This window comes from Pavona decussata, unplaced genomic scaffold (assembly GCF_977016875.1).
Source record: "Pavona decussata unplaced genomic scaffold, jaPavDecu1.1 SCAFFOLD_158, whole genome shotgun sequence".
NCBI classification, from domain to species: Eukaryota; Metazoa; Cnidaria; class Anthozoa; order Scleractinia; family Agariciidae; genus Pavona; species Pavona decussata.
Genome location: NW_028145570.1, coordinates 860001 through 879345, shown reverse-complemented (window position 1 = coordinate 879345; position 19345 = coordinate 860001). Strand labels below are relative to the sequence as shown.

General features: G+C 39.8%; 1 protein-coding gene, 2 long non-coding RNA genes and 1 pseudogene across 4 annotated transcripts in view; 3 read left to right on the top strand and 1 right to left on the bottom strand.

The window, feature by feature from the left end:
• LOC146465010 (ATP-binding cassette sub-family C member 4-like) overlaps positions 1-19345 on the top strand; it is a 52112-nt pseudogene that overhangs the window by 5046 nt on the left and 27721 nt on the right. The window lies entirely within an intron of this gene.
• LOC146465015 (uncharacterized) lies at positions 3435-6600 on the top strand. The gene is made up of 3 exons (XM_085129100.1): positions 3435-4303; positions 6138-6243; positions 6587-6600. The coding sequence occupies exons 1-3, from the start codon at positions 3917-3919 to the stop codon at positions 6598-6600; spliced, it is 507 nt and encodes a 168-aa protein (XP_084985226.1). The 5' UTR covers positions 3435-3916.
• LOC146465014 (uncharacterized) lies at positions 6937-10186 on the top strand. Its single transcript, XR_014868389.1, has 3 exons — positions 6937-7038; positions 9730-9829; positions 9967-10186. It is a non-coding gene; the product is annotated as an uncharacterized LOC146465014 (long non-coding RNA).
• The window catches only part of LOC146465013 (uncharacterized), a 3885-nt gene continuing 2307 nt past the window's right edge, over positions 17768-19345 (bottom strand). The window contains exons 2-3 of the long non-coding RNA XR_014868381.1: positions 18514-18958; positions 17768-18183 (exon numbers count right to left, since the gene is read on the bottom strand). This is a non-coding gene — a long non-coding RNA (uncharacterized LOC146465013). The remainder of the gene's footprint in view (positions 18184-18513; positions 18959-19345) is intronic.

Below are 19345 nucleotides of genomic sequence, written 5' to 3'. Positions count from 1 at the left end.
CGAATTTCAAGATCAAACCCTTTAATGGATTGCCCCTGATAATCTTACCCAAATTGGCGAACGGGATAAGTCTCTGATTATAGCTACAGCTTAAATTTATTGTTACTTGTGTGAGTCGTCTGACTTAAGTTTGCGTCGTCGGTTCAGAATATGATAACGCTACAGCCACGCATTATTATCTCTCAAGTGGTCGCTTACAAAGGTTGAAAACAAAAGAAAAATCAAACTTTCTGATCTAAAAGAGGTTGCACTCGCTTTCGAGAGGTTCCAGCTATGGTGATTTGCTGGGAAACTTTTAGACTGTTCACAGTCCCTCTATTTTTCCGTGGGATTCTCGAGACTAGTACGCTTCGATCGAACTGCCGCCATCTTGGTCTGTAAAAGCGAGTGCGATCTGGGGAGAGTGTCTAAACTACCGAGGGGAACGGGAGTGGGTGTTAGTTGAGTTGGGGAGGGGAAGCGAAAAAATAGGGGGACTGTAACAGCTTCTCACCGACTCGCGTTCAAAAGGCCCGTTGCACCAGCAACGGCAACACCTCATTGGTCAATTAGACAATAGAAGTTCTGAAGCGTTGACAGCGTGACTGACGTATCTTTCACCGCCAGTTCTGACAATGGATACGGCTGGCGTGTAATGTTGTGAAGATCGTGCGGAATGTTTTGATTTTAATCGTTTGTCTCGTCGGCTTGAAGGCCTGATAGTTCTCAAACATCCTCATCTCTGCTGGCATCTTCCAACAAAACGTTCAGTGGAAAATTCGTCTCGGTACAGGTCGATACGGTGGACTGAACTGGTTCAGAGATGGCGAACTGTAGGGACGACTTTTTTTTAACAATTCTCTGGGGCGAAACGTTGCTGATCGTGGTTTTCGTCGCAAGCGCTGTTGCAAACACGTGAAGATTTCCCATCTTGTGGATCCACTTCAACTCCAAGATGTGCTTTTAAAAGATCGGCTAGAGGAATGCTGGCAACTCCAGCTCTTTTCGGGATCTTAAACAAATTTTCTGTGGAAACGTACTTGTTTTTCTTCCCAAACTCGCCGACTTCTATTTTTAAATAAATGTTACAAATGCGGCATGTATCTGAAGGTTTCGCTGCATATGTTCTGCGAATATTGAAATTCACTTTGCAAATAGCTGATGCCGGTGCCGTACTGTATTTTCATGCCTATCCTTACTCGAAAGACTTTCGCAACTGTACTTTAGCTTACTTTGCTTCGAAATGGTACAGAAACTGTACTGTAACATGGACTACCATATTTACTTCAATTTGACATGTTTATCTCTGGGAAGTATATTTTTTATTGTTGATTCAATTAGTCGAGGCGAAAAAGTTTCGCCACGCCCCTCGAACACGAGACAGTGAGAAGCTGTTACAGTCTCCCTATTTTTCCCGCTGCCTCCCAACTCCGCTATCCTCCCCTCGGTAGTTTAGACACTCTCCCCAGATCGCGCTCGCTTTTACAAACCAAGATGGCGGCAGCTCCATCGAAGCGTACCAGTCTCGAGAATCCCACGGAAAAATAGGGGGACTGTGAACAGTCTAGGAAACTTTTGATATTTTAGAAAACTGGTCGCTTGCGAGAGGTGGTCGCAAAGGGAGGTTCGACTGTAGTAAATTATAAATTCACGTATATTCAGATGGTTTATTATAATTTTAGTTTTTTAGGTGGTTGCAGACTCTTTGGGAAAATTCAGGGCTTATTCATACCTTCTTAAATGTTTTATTCTCTCACGGTATTGATCCTCCCACGCATGCGTCTTGATAGCACGTATTCCTCGGACCACCTGGTTCATCAAAGAGAGCCGTTTGTCGGAAACAGCTGCTCTGCGCAAGCGCAGTAAAGCACTAGCCGAGGACAATACGGTGAAATATGGCACAAGGAAACACAGGAAAATAACTCCCAATATAGACTGCCAGCCAATCAAATAGACGAGTAAAACTATTACCAAAGGGATTTAAAAGCACTCCATCGAGCCCATAAACAACCACTTAAGAACTTCCTGCTCCAATCGCTGAACATCGTTGGATACAAGGTCAATCACGTGACCTGTTGTAAATTTTAATAATGCATCCTTCCCGAGAAGAAGAGTCTGAAAATTAAAACAACTAGAACATCTCAGCTTTACTTGTCAGCGGACAGATATTAACAAGAGAAACGGAATGCAATCAAGAGTGAGGTTGAAGATGAGTGGGATGCTAGGCGCTGTTAAATGAATCACGTAGTCTATAATTTTTTTAAATGTGCCAGTATTTACACTGACTGCTAAGACTGACATGTCCTTTTAGTTTATGGTGTCCATTTTGTTTTCGTAGTTTCTTGTTTGACATAGAGTTAAATCTGTATTAAGCGGACCCCATATTAAGCAGGCACCCTCTAAGCGTGCAGCAACACAAGTCCCATTTTTTCTCCCCCACATTTACTGTAAAAAGAATTTGTATTGAACGGACACCCCTATTAGCGGACGCGAACACTTTAAACTTGACGTCTTTGGTGATTTCTATTGTTAAAAACATGTATTAAATGAACACTGCGAATAAGATGCATGTTTTGTCCACGTTTTAACAGATTGGTCATTTAACTTTGCCGACAAAAGAGCTGTCACATCTTTATAGAATTAACTCCAGCAAAGCGACTACACGTGAATAGCGACCCGGGCGAGGAGCATGAACAAGACGCAATAAGAGCCTGCCTTATAATCTGACCGTCAGGCTTTAAAATTGACAAATATGTTACTGGAGTATTGTCGCTATCATCAGAAGGGACGACCTTTCACCTGCCATCAGTTAATGCCTTACTTCAAACAAGTAGGCTTTAGGAACTGAAGCAAGGGACGAATAAACGCTTTGTTTTGTATTTTTCGCAAAGAGTTTACTGTTGTGGTCTAGTTATACAAAATATTCTCACCAGCCTACTCCACGAACCACAGAAATGCGAAATTTTCTTTATTCCATATTGTTTGCACAGAACTTTTATTCTATTCTTGTTTTGATTGTGTGAACCTTTACATAATTCAATCAATATAGATACTGTTACGCTTTACATCTTCTAATATTAAAAACAAATGATCAGATATACCTGCCATAGATTATGGAAATACGGCATTCCACAGTGATAGCATACGTTCTCCAGAATGGTATTTGGCCCTTTCAATGCCTTTTAATACTGAGGAATATTAATATGACCCTTTTAAGACGAATTCTAAGGGTGCCTGTTTTTCAGCGGACAACCTGCACTAAGCCGACACTTGGAAGGGTCCCGAAGGTGTCCTCTTAACACTAGTTTGACTGTATGCTAATGAGGCAAAATTTAAATGATGACGTCAGCAAAAATCATGTTAAGCCAGAGGCTCATTTTTAATGCACGCGCCGGGGGCTTTTGTTACCACGGAAACGACCGCAGTTTTGTCTCCAATTACGGACAAGGGTTATTTGCATAATTAAGTTCACACATTCTTTCGGACGCCTTTTGGACAGGGGAAAACCGCTTCTGTCAATGTAGAAATGTACAACTGGTGAATCTTAGCAGATATCTCGAGTTAATTTATAGCAAAACACTTCATGGGGTCAGACTATATTTGGTTAATCCTTCCTCGTGGTAAATATGAATTCGGGAAGCGCGCTAAAAGTGATTCGTTCTTCGTGGCTCTCGTGGATCGTACCGTCGATCTCACCCTCTGTTCGAAGGATGATTCATCGAATTTTCTCGCCCTCCTTGGATCCGCAGAGAATATGGTTCGCCTTAAACGACGAGTTTTGCGTGGCTCCTCCGAGAAAATTCTGCAGTAATTTTATATTTGACATGTTTCCCGAGGAAGTTTGCCGCGTAAACATTGTTGACCTTCAGGACGAAAATGGCGGGCCTGTACCTTTGTCGTGGTTTAACAAGGGGAGCCAAAGCTGCCGAAACCCTGTATGCTGGTACTACTTTCGCTGTACTCGTTGGAAATCTACGCCGAAAAAAACCCTGCCAAAGGAGAATTTTTTAAATCTGAGTTCGTCCAACATTTGAGAAGGGCACTAAACAGAGCAGACTTGTTGTCTCGAGCCTACGATCGCGAATTTCAGAGTTCTATTCTTGACTCTACTCTGAGAAGTAACGAAAGATGCATCAATGCTATGGATGATCTGGCCCCAGTTGATTTCAAGCCTGAACCTTCCTCTGTAGATCTCTCGAATTGCTCTCTGGAAAGCCCGCCAAAAGCCGTTGAAAGCCCGCCAAAATGCTCTACTCCTTGCATCTCTAGTAATTCTTCAACTTTGAGTATCTTCATGAATAGAACCAAACTTGGGAAAAGTGGGGTAAGTCGCTTATCCTTTAATTTTTTAAAACTATTGTTTTTTTTTTCTTATTCAATTTGTATTGGTTTATCAGGTTAATTAATTTATCAGTCATTGTAAACAACAACAACAAAAGTTTATTTCCTTTTCCAAAGCTATTCTGTAACTTATTTGGATTTTGCTTGAGTGGAGGAAATAATCTATAGTACAATTAATTTTTATTTTATCACGGTCGACAATGGGTGACCCCAATTCTAGCTTTGTGTTTACATTTGGCTGCCTGTGCAAATGCATGCGGAACAAAGAGAGCCATTTTGTTTCTCTTTCACACAAATTTACCTCCTTTGATGCAAGAATCTGGCCTCATTTTCAGGTGAGACATATGGTCTATCAAATTGGCATGTCAACGGCACTTTTTAATCTGTTATTACTATTACTAGTACAGTTGAACCTCCCGTAAGCGACCTGACCCATAATCTCAAGGATATGTGGTTGCTTACGGGAGGTGGTCGCTTACCAGAGGTCAGACCACAGGGGGGGGGGTCTAAATTTCCGGTAATTTACGTATGGTAATTGCGGACACAACCCTTTTTCCAGTGCTTATTGAAACCCAAAGTAAAAATTTTACTTAGACTGCCTGATTTAGGAGCAAACAGTAAACGGCATGTTTGCAATGTTACATTTCAAGCGTAACACATCAACAACTTTGGCGTTTGTTTGTTACATAATCCAGTTGACGTTATTTATTGCCACAATTTTTCTGTTGGATAATACAAGGTTGAGAGAGTCATCACCGGTCGTGCATGTACATGCATGCTATTTACAAGATAAGAGAGTTTCTTTCCTATAAGGGATTCAACCTGATTAAAGTTTATTTCAGTGTACACTATAGTGCATGTATATGTTATCATTTGTTTCAATGTCGGGAGACTAGCTCCGGCTGTGAGATTTTAATACGGCATATCTGCTGTAATGATGTGGGCCAATATGTTATAGTCAATTTCCGCCTGTGAGAGAAACAGCAGATTGTGTGTCAAGTGGTCGCCTACGGGAGGTTAAAAACAATTGAAAATTTTAAACAATCATCTCTAAAAGTGGTCGCTTAAGGGAGGTGGTCGCTTACAAGAGGTGGTCGCCTACGAGAGGTTCCATCTATAGTGATTTGACTCAAAAACTTTGGTATTTTGAAAAAGTGGTCGCTAATGAGAGGTGGTCACTTAAGAGAGATGGTCGCAAAGGGAGGTTTGACTGTATATATAATACTGCTATAAATGCATGCTAGCTAGTTCTTGTTTTCTAAGTGGAAACATGTAATTGACAAATTCCCAAAGCAGCAAGGAAGCAATTAGTCTGTGTCAAGATATTCCTGGCTTTCAAGTTGCTCTTGTTGAGAATGCAGCCCCAATCAGCTAACATGCATAGAAATTAGAGCAAATAATCTAATTGTTTTAGTATAAATCTGCTAGTTGTTCAAAACTAAACAAGTAAATTAATTATATCCTCGTCACAGACACTTCGAAAACGCGACGAAGAGGCCGCCATTTTGTTGAAAACCACTACTCACTATCTATAACAGAATAGATAGCAAGTAGCGTAGCCAATCAGAGAATGGCATTGGTGATAGAACACTAGTAGATTATTTTATCACTAAATAAATAAACTGTAATATCTTATTATCACAATTAAATGCTAAACATTACTAGGAAACTCACAAAATCCATGATTGTAGCTGACATTACTGTAGCCACTGTCCTTAGAAGTCCTCCCAAGGACACTTAAGACTAATATTTTATAATATAATGAAGGTCTGTGGGCAAGCTTTCCTAATATGAACAAAATGTGTTTCCATCTTAAGGAAAAGCTTGAAAAAGCTAATTACAAATGTGAACAGGCAAAAGGACACACTGAAAAACTGAGTGGAATTCTTGTGGATGGACAAACTTACACTGTGACTTTTAAAGGTAGGAGATTGAAATTCGTCAAAAATTGTTGTTATTTTTTTCTTAACTGTATCTGCATGCTTATGTGTCTGGTTATAATTTAAATTGGGAGACACTGTGGTCGGATACTTAGCTGGACTGCTATATCAAACTTTATGGGTTTGAGCTCTAGCTCTGGTATTGGCAATTTTTATCCTGGGGGAACCCTGCGAAGGAATAGAACCTCATAGAGGGGGGTGGGGGAATAGTAGAAATACCCCTTGCGGTTTCATGGTACAGAAATCTAGATCAGCTTGGTGTTTACCACTTCACCACTTCGCCTGATAGAGACTTTAACTTTTTTACTGCTGATTATTATTAACAGTCTACAATGTTTGATGAGTGAAACTAAATAAAGAACAGCAATAATAGGCCATTTTACAGTTGTGTACTAAGTGACCTGGCCTTGGATTGGAAGCGAGGCTGGGGGTGACCTTGTTTTGATACAGACCTCACTGTTTTTCATATGTAGATCACGCTGTTCTTATGCTAACTAGTTTGCATTTACATATGAAAAGCAGTGAGGTTTGTATCAAAACAAGGTCACCCCCAGCCTCGCTTCCAATGCAAGGCCAGGTCACAAAGCACACAACTGTAAAATGGCCTATTCATTAATAACAATTTACTTAAGATTGCTATATTAATAATATTGTTTTTTGCAGTTATACTGGACTTAAGGCATTCTATCTGCTGCTTGTGAAGGACGATGATGACAATTTTAAACTTGGCAAGCAAGGCATTGATGTTGAGTTCTGCTTTATATGCAATACCATAAGGGTATGTAGATTATTTAACTTGGAAGGTATGTGTTTTAACATTGTTTGCATTATGGTAGTTGTTAGTTGCAAAGTAATGAAAATGTTGCATCAGGAAGGCCATGTACTTGTAAAGTGTTGGATTTGAAATCTGGAATTTTGTATATTCCATCCAACCACTATCTGGATTTGTTTCAAGTTCTACTCCTTGACTGTGTTATGTAAATGGCCAACTGGCCAGCTTTCTACCTTTTGGAATTTTGAATAGTTTTTGTTTAATTTGCAGTATTTGTTTTTATCATTTATACTGTCTCCAACAAGCCCATCCGAGCGTTAAATCAAAAAGATAGATTTACGTTTGTTCAGTAGCGCCTAAAACCATATGCACATTTGTTTCAATGCATTTCTATAAAATGTACATAAACCTAGACCAATTTGTCAGGCTATCCTCTCCTTCAGGGTTTACAGGCGGCGCGCCCAAACCCTGAGGTGACGAGAGTCTTTTTGTTTTTTGTTGTTTAGTCATTATCCAAAATTAGTATTTTTCAGTTGACTTTTATTTTCATACAATGAAGCATTAATCCTAGGTCAATTTGTCAGGCTATCCTCTCCTTCAGGGTTTACAGGCGGCGCGCCCATACCCTGAGGTGACAATAGCCTTTTTGTTTTTTGTTGTTTAGTCATAATCCAAATTAGTCTTTTTCAGTTGACTTTTGTTTTTATAAAATGTAGCATAAACCTAGGCCAATTTGTCAGGCTATCCTCTCCTTCAGGGTTTACAGGCGGCGCGCCCAAACCCTGAGGTGACGAGAGTCTTTTTGTTTTTTGTTGTTTAGTCAATATCCAAAATTAGTATTTTCCAGTTGACTTTTATTTTCATACAATGAAGCATTAATCCTAGGCCAATTTGTCTGGCTATCCTCTCCTTCTGGGTTTACAGGCGGCGCGCCCATACCCTGAGGTGACGATAGCCTTTTTGTTTTTTGTTGTTTAGTCAATATCCAAAATTAGTATTTTCCAGTTGACTTTTATTTTCATACAATGAAGCATTAATCCTAGGCCAATTTGTCAGGCTATCCTCTCCTTCTGGGTTTACAGGCGGCGCGCCCATACCCTGAGGTGACGATAGCCTTTTTGTTTTTTGTTGTTTAGTCAATATCTAAATTAGTCTTTTTCAGTTGACTTTTATTTTCATACAATGAAGCATTAATCCTAGGCCAATTTGTCAGGCTATCCTCTCCTTCTGGGCTTACAGGCGGCGCGCCCATACCCTGAGGTGACGATAGCCTTTTTGTTTTTTGTTGTTTAGTCAATATCCAAAATTAGTATTTTCCAGTTGACTTTTATTTTCATACAATGAAGCATTAATCCTAGGCCAATTTGTCAGGCTATCCTCTCCTTCTGGGTTTACAGGCGGCGCGCCCATACCCTGAGGTGACAATAGCCTTTTTGTTTTTTGTTGTTTAGTCATAATCCAAATTAGTCTTTTTCAGTTGACTTTTGTTTTTATAAAATGTAGCATAAACCTAGGCCAATTTGTCAGGCTATCCTCTCCTTCTGGGCTTACAGGCGGCGCACCCATACCCTGGGGTGACGAGAGCCTTTTTGTTTTTTGTTGTTTAGTCAATATCCAAGATTAGTATTTTCCAGTTGACTTTTATTTTCATACAATGAAGCATTAATCCTAGGCCAATTTGTCAGGCTATCCTCTCCTTCTGGGTTTACAGGCGGCACGCCCATACCCTGAGGTGACGATAGCCTTTTTGTTTTTTGTTGTTTAGTCAATATCCAAATTAGTCTTTTTCAGTTGACTTTTATTTTCATACAATGAAGCAAAAACCTAGGCCAATTTGTCAGGCTATCCTCTCCTTCAGGGTTTACAGGCGGCGCGCCCAAACCCTGAGGTGACGATAGCCTTTTTGTTTTTTGTTGTTTAGTCAATATCTAAATTAGTCTTTTTCAGTTGACTTTTATTTTCATACAATGAAGCATAAATTCTAGGCCAATTTGTCAGGCTATCCTCTCCTTCTGGGTTTACAGGCGGCGCGCCCATACCCTGAGGTGACGATAGCCTTTTTGTTTTTTGTTGTTTAGTCAATATCCAAATTAGTATTTTCCAGTTGACTTTTATTTTCATACAATGAAGCATTAATCCTAGGCCAATTTGTCAGGCTATCCTCTCCTTCTGGGTTTACAGGCGGCACGCCCATACCCTGAGGTGACGATAGCCTTTTTGTTTTTTGTTGTTTAGTCAATATCCAAATTAGTCTTTTTCAGTTGACTTTTGTTTTTATAAAATGTAGCAAAAACCTAGGCCAATTTGTCAGGCTATCCTCTCCTTCAGGGTTTACAGGCGGCGCGCCCAAACCCTGAGGTGACGATAGCCTTTTTGTTTTTTGTTGTTTAGTCAATATCCAAAATTAGTATTTTCCAGTTGACTTTTATTTTCATACAATGAAGCATAAATTCTAGGCCAATTTGTCAGGCTATCCTCTCCTTCAGGGTTTACAGGCGGCGCGACCAAACCCTGAGGTGACGAGAGTCTTTTTGTTTTTTGTTGTTTAGTCAATATCCAAAATTAGTATTTTCCAGTTGACTTTTGTTTTTATAAAATGTAGCATAAACCTAGGCCAATTTGTCAGGCTATCCTCTCCCTCAGGGTTTACAGGCGGCGCGCCCAAACCCTGAGGTGACGATAGCCTTTTTGTTTTAGTTTTTTTTCGCCTAGGGCTGTCACCTTGACGTGGTGGTGAAGCTTGAGTGTCTCAACTGCCCCAAGAACATGTTCCCTGAGGCTTTGGTCCCTAGTGAAGGTATTTCCTTTGGTTTTTTTAACGGAAAGAGACCAGACTAAGTACAGCCTTTAATCTAACAGGGAGTTCTGTGTTATCCAACCTTTCAAACATGTACAATATTTGCACCAGGTTTACCTTATCCATTCTTTATATAGGCGGTTGAGGGCAGCAGTGTTACCCTCTTGAAGGCTGCAGCAACAGGCGTTATTGCGGATGTTAGCGAGTGCACAGAAATTCTAAGGCAGATTTGTGAAGTGTTGTTGTTTATGCACAAAAGAGGATACCTGCACAACGACCTAAAAGGGAACAATGTCGTTTTGGACGGTGCCAGCCATAAAGCCTTCGTTATTGACTTTGGCAAAAGCAGATGAATTGCCAAGGCGACGTTGATGAAGCCGAAAGTCAACATATAGGATGCAGCAAAGAAGTATACACACGCAGCGCCTGAAATTCACCGAGGAGACAGGCAGTCGACCGCTAGCGACGTATATTCTTTTGGAGTGCTAGCCGTGAAAGTTTTACAAGATGGGAAATTTGTCAACCCTGCCTTGAAGACAGGGGCACCCAACGGTAGTTTTCTCTCAGATCCTTTGAAACGCAATTTCTGGCTATCTGGAGTGCCTTTAAAGCTCTGTAGGTTCATTTCAGGCCACCCTATAATATTTTTATCTCTTTAGTCATTCTAGGGGAACTTGAGTCTTTTCGAAATTCCTAGCGCATTTTTGTTTCTTTCCCGAAAACCTTAGGTCTTATTTCCTTTCCGAAAATCTTAGCTGACCTTTTTTCGGTATCCAAAACGACATTTTTATCTATCCGAAAACACTAGGACTTAAATTTCCCGTATCACGAACGTTCGAGGTGAAAATTCCCTTAAGAAAATTGTAGGGGATAAAGGACCTTCCGAACAGATAATTTACCAAAACGATCCGTTGGGTGCCCCGGTGAAGAGTACTGCCAAAAGGTGTCTCTCATCTAATCCGGGAAAACGCCCGAAACTCGAAGAAATTTTGGAACACATCACAATTTAACACTCTCTTTGAACGGTGTCGGGTCGTTTCGCTGCATAGTCGTTTCGCTACACCGTTAAGTATGAAATGTGATTATTTTTCGTTCTTAAAGTGAGTTCGGGTGAAAAATATCTTAGCTGTTTATTCGTTTCACAGTGTTTGCATGAGGAGTAAATTGAACTCAAATATTACAGAATATGTCAATTTTAAAACGTAGCGAATCGACTTAACTGCAGTGTAGCGAAATGACCGGTCAAGGAAAATTAATGTGCACTCACGGAAATTTAGACTAGTTTAGATTTAGCATTTCTACACTTGAATCGTTTTCACATGGACCACTTAAAAACTTCATTGAGATTAATAGAAGTTGAATTTGTCAGTGTAAACAATTTGTAAAGAATTTTGACCAATAATTGCGAATTTCGCACTGTAAAAAACGATTGCATAAATGGCGCCGAAATTTAATAACAATACGTTAAAAAACCTTAGCCGCCTTCTTTTGTTTGATTTCTCTCATTAATGCGAAACTACGGTTTTCTGACGTATGGTTATTCAAATTCGGCATAATTTAATAGTCCGGATTCCTTCGCTTGTTGTAGTAAAATAAAATAGAGTTTTAGGGTCCGTTCGATTGACCCTATTCCGGAATAGGAATACATACAACGATGACAAGAAATCCCCCCCAAAAAAAGGTTTTAGGAGTTACTGGAGTACAAGACCGCTCTTAAATTCTCATGTGTGAGCGATAGTTTGCAGAATTGGCCTCCCAAATTTCTTAAAAACAGAAATTTAACAGCTCTTCCGCTTATTATTCATCCGGAATAAGGTCAATCGAACGCATTCTTAGCCGCCTTATAATGAAGAGAAAACTAAGAGGCTTTTTCCCAGTTCGGCTGTGTCACGTAAATGTATGTGTCCGCATTTGTTTGAATTATAGGACGAGTTACCTACGCCAACGTTTGCCGCGAGATTGAAGAATTGAATACGCAAAACCAATAAAGTGAGGACTTGGCCACTCATTCAGGCAAACTGATATTTGTACGGTTGCTGTACAAGGATTTCAATTTAGCGTGGTTCGGGTTTTGTCATACGATGACAGAATTTAATTAAAAAACACAATGTTGACAGCTACAACACACGTATCATAGTCTTCAGGCGAGAATATCCTTTGGAGGTCGAAACAAAAGATTCGCACCTAAAGGCGATCTTAATCCGCCACAAACATCCGAAGAACGCGTCTTTCAAAGGCGTCGAGGTCCTAAAATCTGGCCTCTGGCTTGTCATGCTTCTTTAAAAAACAAAGCGCAATATTATTATTATTATTATATTATTATTATTATTATTATTATTATTATTATTATTATTATTATTATTATTATTATTATTATTATTATTATTATTATGAATAAAAAAAGAAAGAAAGAAAGAACCCAAGGTTCAGGTAACTCGTTCATCTTCACTTTTCTAAATTGTTCATATTCATTACGTGTTGGTCAATGCTGTTTTGTGTGATATGTTGAACTCTCTCAGAGATACTAGCTTTCAAAAACTGTAAAATTTACAAAGAGTGTATGTCTGCCTGACACTGAAATCTTCACACTTTTATTGATCGTCCCTCAAAATTTATTTAACATGCCAGTCTAAATTCCTAGAAAATGCTCAATTTGCGAAGCTCTTAATTTAAACAGTCTATTTATTTGCAGGGAGTTTTGTTGTTTATGCTAATGACCGCTAATCAGGCCAAGCATGGAGACAAAGATCCGTCTACAGCTTACCTTCGTGTAAATTAGTCCCTTTATTCTGATACCCAGCAGCTCACATCTGTATCCAATCTGGTGTCCAGCAAGGCTACGGATCAGAACATTTATGACCATAGCTAACGCACATCCATAGAGTCGATAAATACGCTGAGATTCAGCTGACAACAGGGACGCCATGAAATATCCCAGAAGCAATGGTTCCATGATGCGAGAAAATGTATTTATGAACCCGTTTGAGAAGAGAAAAATGACGTCTTTTGCAGAGAGCATCGTCATTACGCTTTTCCAAAGTCTGGATTTTCTACCCTTTCCTTTGCAATCTGTGATTTCCTCGTCCCATTTTACTTTGAGCTGTTCAGTCACAAAGTAGGTAGTATTTTTTTCAGACAAAGATAGAAAATCATTTTGGTCTAGAATTTGTTCATTGCCCGTCTTGGAGACATTGTTCATCCATCGGAAGAAGAGAAGAGACACAATGCTGAGTTTTTCCGTATTTGTGTCGTTGGTGAACTTCTTGTATCCATTTCTAGCCATGGCTTTGGGTCTAAAATTTGATTAAAAAATAGGCAAGTAACTCTAAGTCAGTTCGCTGGTGCATTTGCTAAGAATGTAACCATACTTTATCGCCATGAACACAAGTTTCCGTGCCTGAAGGCTTTCATCGCAACAGGATTTTGTAGGCGAATCATTAATTTTGATCTGATTGGTTACGGCAGGTGAAGAGTGATAGAGCTCGGTCAACCGTCATATCTATGCCCCTGGAGACCGACTATGAAAGTGATCTACATGGCTCGTCAGCATAATTTAAATTTGTCTCGCGAAAAATGCCTTCTTGACAAGACACGTACAAGTGCTCCGATAGTTAAATCACGCTTTCAATTATTTCTGGCTTTTGCGATATTAATCATACTTCCTTATTTGAAATAGGGCTCTTCACGGTTTTCTGAACAAGCGATTTACTCCACTATTTTACGCCGCATATCAAAAGATCCATGACCGATGCTTTTATTGCTACAGAAATAAATGACAGATTCTTGGGTGGATTTTTCTTTACGAAGGCATGACCGTTCGATTCCTTTCTAAATGCTTGTTTCCACGGTGAAAACAGGAGATGTTGTTACTTCATATTTTACTTGGCTTCCCCTCCGAAAAACGAAACGCTGAAGGGCAGGTAGGAAAGCTGCAGCGCAGAGGTCTGAGACTAGCTCAATGTTTTGTATTTGTATTTGTATTTGTATTTTTTATTACATATTACATCAGGTTACAGAACGTAAGAAAGGAGTGGAGAAGGGCATAATATAGTAAGCTAATTGTATGCCCTTTAAAATTAAGTTACAATATTTGTTAAGATAGAAAACAAAAAGAAGAAAAAGGAAAACTAATTATAAATAGAGGAGAAGGAAGACAGAAAACGTTTTACTAGGTCATGTGGCAGTGATTAATACTGAGCAAAATAATACTGGAAAAGAGCTCGTTTAAATAGTTGTTTTGTTAGTTTTTGACGAATAGATATAGGAATATCATTCCAGTAATAGCATTCAATAATTGTTGGGCAAAATGTCCTAATATTTATTCTGAAAGGACTATTCAGATGTTGTAGGGAAGCAATTCAAGTGGCGTAATTATGTTGTTCAGGTACTAGGGTAAGGGTGGAATTGGAAGGCTTTCCATCTACAATATAATCATAAAAAAGTTGGCAGGTATGAAATTTAACGATGTCAGGAGGCTTGATAAGACCAAGAGTTACATAATGAGGGGTGATATGATCACGAAGTGGGACGTTAATTATTTATGATTCAAACTGCTTTGTTTTGTAACTTTACTAGTTGTAATAAGGGTGCCTCATAGTTTTTTTCCCACAATACGCAACAATGTGGCTATACTCTGTGAATAGGTAAATGAATATCGCTGCATAGGCTTTGCAGGATTTAATTTGGTCTTCGTATAGCTCCAACTTTGAGGGCGAGGGCTGGTACTTGGCCCATAAGTTGAATTGTAATCTTTGGAGATACATGTTGACACGTGATGCACTGACTTGTGAAATTGCGAACGACTCTCTGTGTGCCAACGACGTGACAAAGGTCTTGAAGAGATTCCAGAATCAGTTTGGAACCAGCATGGCACAAACGTTCGTATTCACTCTAGATAATCAGTGATCCAAATTGGTACTGTCCATGGTAGGAGGATAAGGTGTCGAGATGATTATGAGTACTCTTATTGTGACTGCGAGAGACATCTACCAACGCTAATGAGTTCATCTGCATCAGGAAATGGATTAAAGGGGCGTAGGAGATTGAAAAAAGAGTAATGGTCCACTTTCTCAAGGGTTTCCAAGGTGTCTGGACTTGTTACGACAACCAGATCTTTCTTTCGACAATCGCCACTGTCAGTGGCGTGGAGATGAATTGGATGAGAACGATTGACGACTCGAAGTACCGAGGCAGTGACTCTTACGAGATGCGTATAGCTTGAGTACCTTTGAATGTCCATTGACGGCTTGAATTCAGTGGTAACTGCTGGAAGGGTTCCTTTTCTTTCCTTGGGTCGCAAGGTTTCTTTCTTGATTCCTTAGAAGCAGAGACTCTCCAATTAGGGAGTAAACTAGAATTGCCAGTCTGAAGTATCTTCCTTTATGCACTCAGGACCATTCCACCAAAGCTTGTGGTTAAGGATCTCTCCTTGCAGGATACCAGGCGATCTACCTTCGCCCGTGTGTTTCCATTTTCCAGGTCGGACGTGTTTTTGGATTTCTCCGATTAGATTAGCACTGACTGCTTCCATGAATCCAGTAGAGAAGAATGGTGCTGTCGCTGAAAGCATGAAGATTGCAGGTTGGAACGGCCAGTATTAATTTCTTGGAGATGTTTCGTTAGTAGTGAGAGCACGCGAGCTCCACAAAGTTCAGGACTAGGTGAGGAAACTTTCTTGAGTGGGACAACGAGTGTTTTTGCTATGACCAGTGATGTGTGGACTCCGCCGGCCGTATCGGGTCTTCTTAAAGGGACAACACCGCAGTAGGCCTTCTCGCTGGAGAAACCGATTAATTGGCGGCAAACAATCTTAGAATTAGCATATGGAAATTACTCTTAATATTTATCATTTTGAAATACAGTGGAACGCGATTCACTCTTAATACGGACACGTAAAAGTATTCGTGTGTTTTATTGACACAAAGACTCGAGCAGATGCTGTCGGCTAAGTAGAGTTTTGTGTGCTGTTGGAACAGAATTTCATGCACCATTGATTGCGAAGGTAATGTTAATGTTTTGTCATAAGTATGTGGATGAGGACATCGCCTCTTACTGGATCTAATATAACATCTTCATTTTGAACGGAGAACCATAGAGACCGTTTTTGCGGTATGTAATCATGGAAGCACCAGCGAGACGACTCCAAAGTTTACTGTCGCCTTTTTATGAAATTCGTTAGCGTTACTAACTAGCCCAACTTTTACAATATTTCTATTCCCCCCAAATAACTTTGAATACACCGAACCCTCAAATTCCTCCTCTCCTTTTAAATTCTCTCTCCTTTTTAAATCTACTTCATCGATGAACAACGACTCACAGGAGCTTTGGATTAATGGCTTTCATGTTACCTCCTGACGAATACTACCGAATATCACGTACGGGCGCTGACCGATAAGCAGTAAAATCGTTTAATATTCTCGTAAATTGGAAGCAAACTTGAGGCTCGTCACCGCCTCTTTTCAGGCATTTGAGGCCAATAGTTTTGGATTAATTAGCGTCAAAATTTACTGTTTACTGCAAAATTTCCTAACTGATAGTTAAAACGGTCTGTCGAAAGAATTCTCTGCTGCGCATAAGTTTTCTTATATTTTTGAACACCGTGAATTAAAATGGTTTTTGCCAAGCGGTGAAGGTAAAAGGAGAAATGAGTTTGAGAAATGGCATGGGTCGTGTCTAAAAGGACACACGAGTGACCTCGAATGACCACGAGTGACCACGAGCGACCACAAATGACCACGAGTGAGAATAACATGAAAATATTATACTGACGTCATAATGACGTCATTTTTATTAAACAGTCACTTAAGACATTTCCGAGAGACAGGGAAGGGAGCGGTAGTAAGAAGGAGGTGTGTAGGGGCGAGGGGGGGGGGGGGGGTGTCTAAATTTACAGCATTTTGTTACCTTTTATTCCAACCCCCCTTTCCTCTTTTGTTGACTTTGCCTCTTCCATGCCTTCACGCTTTTTCAACTGTAAAATATTATTCCCGCCTTCTCTATACTTCCCCAACCCCCTTTTATCCCGTTTCCTTAGAATGATTGTATTAAAGGAACTTTCTCCTAATAAACTAAGACTAGTTTCGTGCTTCTAGCATGAAAAGGCTGTTGTTAGTGAAACAGCAGTGATGACGAAGAAATTTGCGTCGAGTATAAATAGAATGTGTCGAAGCGTGCACCAAATTTATATTTAGTCCTCTTAAATGGCCGCGTGGAATTTTTTTAACCGGGGTAATTATACCGAGACTCTCAGAAGACTGTAAGCTTTTTATGACCAGCCTAGTACCCAGATGTACCCTTCCGTTTACGCTCTTATGGAGGGAATATTTATCTATGGCACAACTTTTATTGTATACCTAATTTTCGAGAAGACTTAGTTTCAAGAAATCGAGAGACTAGCATTTGAAAGGCTTTATTTTCGCCTTTAAAAAATGCAAATGCTACAGATGTTGCATTTTTAAAATTATAGTTATTTTTAATGCGATTTTCCATTTTTCCCTAGTAGTCATTGCAGAGGAACAAATCTAAGCAAATGACTATTCCTTAATTACATTTTGCAGTTCCAAAATTCTCAAAAGGCAAAGTCTCTCTCTCGTCTCTCGGAAACGTCTTCAGTATCAAATTTACCTATTTAGGTGTCCGAAAACGGTCCATTTGCGGTTAAATAGTGACTGTTTAATAAAACTGACGTCATTATGACGTCAGTATAATATTTTCATGTTATTCTCACTCGTGGTCATTCGTGGTCACTCGTGGTCACTCTCTCGTCGTCTCGTCACTGAGGACCTTTAGCATTTGATTTTTCAAGGCGAAGGCGACGTCTGTGACCGATTAAGACTGGGGTGGAGTCTGCGTTTTACCCGCCGAAATAGGATTCCGCGACGGCAACGTCTTGATCACTTGAGGACAAAACCCAGAAGCCTAAAAGATAAACTCAATAAAAAGCATACGGAAATTGCTTTTATTTTACTTGGTTATGTAAACAACGTCGTTTCAGATACTGAGTTTGTCCTTCTTTATGACGCTTATCAATCCAAAAACCCAGATTTTAACCACCAGCAATACGACCCGTTCAATCTCGATAACATCGATTCAGCCGAATGTAAACAGCGATGCCACTAGCTGCCTCCTGCTCTCTATTCTTGGACTTGAATTTTCGTCGAAGCAATTCCCAGCGTTCTCTGACTTCTCTCTTATCTTTGATTCGAAACTGTGGCGAATATCTGATTTAACTTTTCAGCTATCGAATCCCACGCATTCCCCGGCTGACTCTTTCTTTCTTGAAGGAAAATACATCGCTGCCAATCATTTCTCTGAGCATCAATTCGTCTTGTTGGTCGGTCCGTGCCATCGGCGCTCTATATAAATAAAGAATAAAACAGGAATGATTTTTATTGCCACCGTACATTTGAGTTCCGTCAGTGCTGAGCTTCGTTCAGCAAGGCCGTGAGTTCAGTAAAATTTCAGCAAGCCGCTTGACACCACCAAGATTCAGTTCTACTCAACTGACATCATTTTCACTTTGTAGTTATCGTAACGAGGTCAAAATTGTGGAAAGTCGTAATACTCTCATGGTTACTCAAAGCCACACCAACTATTCACTTAGAAAGTCATATATCTTCGTAAAAATAGAATTTATCGAGTTATTTTACCAGATTTTGCGTAAACTTACTCTTGAATGAACTTACTTTAATACAAGTATTTGCATTCGTTCGCATTCCCAGCATGCCGTAGACCTGAAAGTAACACGAACAGTTTTAACCGATTATTAAGCCTAAAAGCAAACTTAAATTTTAATTCCATGTCGCCTAGTTTGTGTTGAAGCTTTCGGAAACGAAATAAGGGTGAAATGGAAGATAATTACCGTGTAAAAGAAAGATATGCACTCACGCTTTGTAGACAACGTGAACCTTTCTGTCGCCTAGGTTTATAATGTTTGCCTAAAAAAATTATATTGTCTGTGTTATATATCCCAGAGTGCTCAAGCATACAGTCATGCTAGGACATCAACCTGGAGGAACCAGAAAGATATATAACATTCGCCTACGTTTATAATGTTTGCCTTAAAAATTTACATTGTCTCTGTTATATATCCCAGAGCGCTCAAGCATACAGTCATGCTAGGACATCAACCTGTATGAAACAGAAAGATATATAACATCCGCCTAGGTTTATAATGATCGCCTAAAAAATTTACATTTTCTGTGGTATATATCCCAGAGTGCAAAAATTGATACCCTATATATTACCAAAATGGCGGCAAAATGGCTAAAATCGATACCCTATTTATGACCAAAGCGGTCGAAAAAACCATACCCTTTGTCGCCGCACATACCTACAGAGCCCATATAAGGGAGTACCCCCCCCCCCCCACCTCCTCCGGGGATGAGCCAGAAAAGGTATATAACATCCGCCAGTGTTTATAATGTTCACCTAAAAATATTATATTGTTGCTGTTATATATCCCAAAGCGCTCAAGCATACAGTGATGCTTAAGGACTTCAACCTGGCTGAACCAGA